The sequence below is a fragment of the Bison bison genome, unplaced genomic scaffold, assembly GCF_000754665.1.
Source record: "Bison bison bison isolate TAMUID 2011002044 unplaced genomic scaffold, Bison_UMD1.0 scf7180017855230, whole genome shotgun sequence".
NCBI lineage: Eukaryota > Metazoa > Chordata > Mammalia > Artiodactyla > Bovidae > Bison > Bison bison.
The window spans coordinates 21282-22325 of NW_011485803.1; the positions used below are offsets into that span (position 1 = coordinate 21282).

Genomic DNA, 1044 nt, shown 5'->3' on the forward strand with positions numbered 1-1044 from the left:
AGCAGTTCCTTCTGTACAAGTATAAAATGAAGCAGCTCATGATGAAGGAAGACATACTGAAGATTATCCACCAAAGCCACCATGACCGATTTGCTGAGATTCTCAAGAGAGCCTCTGAACGCATTGAGCTAGTCTTTGCGGTAGATCTGAAGGAAGTTGATTCAGTCGTTCCCTGCTATAATCTGATCAGCAAATTGAAGCTCCCCAACAATGGGAGGGTGCGTGGTGGAAGAGGTTTACCCAAGACTGGTCTCCTGATGAATCTCCTGGGTATGATCTTCCTGAAGGGCAACTGTGCCGCTGAGGAAGACATCTGGAAATACCTGGGTACGATGCGAGTATATGCTGGAAGAAAGCACTTTATCTTTGGAGAGCCCAGAAAGCTCATCACCAAAGATTTAGTGAGGCTGAAGTACCTGGAGTACCGCCAGGTTGCCAACAGTGATCCTCCACGTTATGAGTTTCTCTGGGGCCCCAAAGCACATCTTGAAACCAGCAAGATGAAAGTCCTGGAATTTTTGGCAAAGGTCAATGATGCTGTTCCCAGTGACTTCCCCGCTTATTATGAAGAAGCTTTGCGAGATGAAGAAGAGAAAGTCCAAGGCATGCATGCAGCCAAGCCTGACACTACTGTCAAAGTTAGTACACCTCCCAGGGATATGCTCAATATTATCATCCCACCCATAAGGAAGTATGTGAAGTTTTTACCCCCAGCCAGGAAAATATAACATCACAATAGGGATTATATTCTTGGAAATGTGAAAGAATCCCATAGTATAATAGTTAGGATAATGGAATAGAAAAAAAGTAAAACATGGTCAGTGTTAGTTTTTCTTGTTCCTTTTAGTCTTTAGCTTTGTTAAAGTAATTGATCTGTGCTCTGAGTTCCTTAGCTTCTTCAAGAAAGTAAGAGAAGTAAAATGCTGGTAAAGTAAACCTTGTGTTTATTGGCTCTTTTATTCATCAAACATTGAGAATCTGCTCTTGGGAAGGCTCAATGCTAGTACTGGGGATGCTAATATAAAGAAAACCCAGCCTCTACTC

The 1044-nt window shown here is 42.5% G+C and overlaps 1 protein-coding gene across 1 annotated transcript in view; it reads left to right on the forward strand.

Annotated features, from left to right (window-relative positions):
• LOC105001911 (melanoma-associated antigen B5-like) overlaps positions 1-638 on the forward strand; it is a gene marked incomplete at its 3' end in the record, with an annotated part of 5700 nt that extends 5062 nt beyond the window's left edge. Inside the window, exon 2 of the mRNA XM_010858360.1 lies at positions 6-638. Within this exon, the coding sequence (XP_010856662.1) occupies positions 6-638 (633 nt within the window). The remainder of the gene's footprint in view (positions 1-5) is intronic.
• Positions 639-1044: the final 406 nt, after the last annotated feature.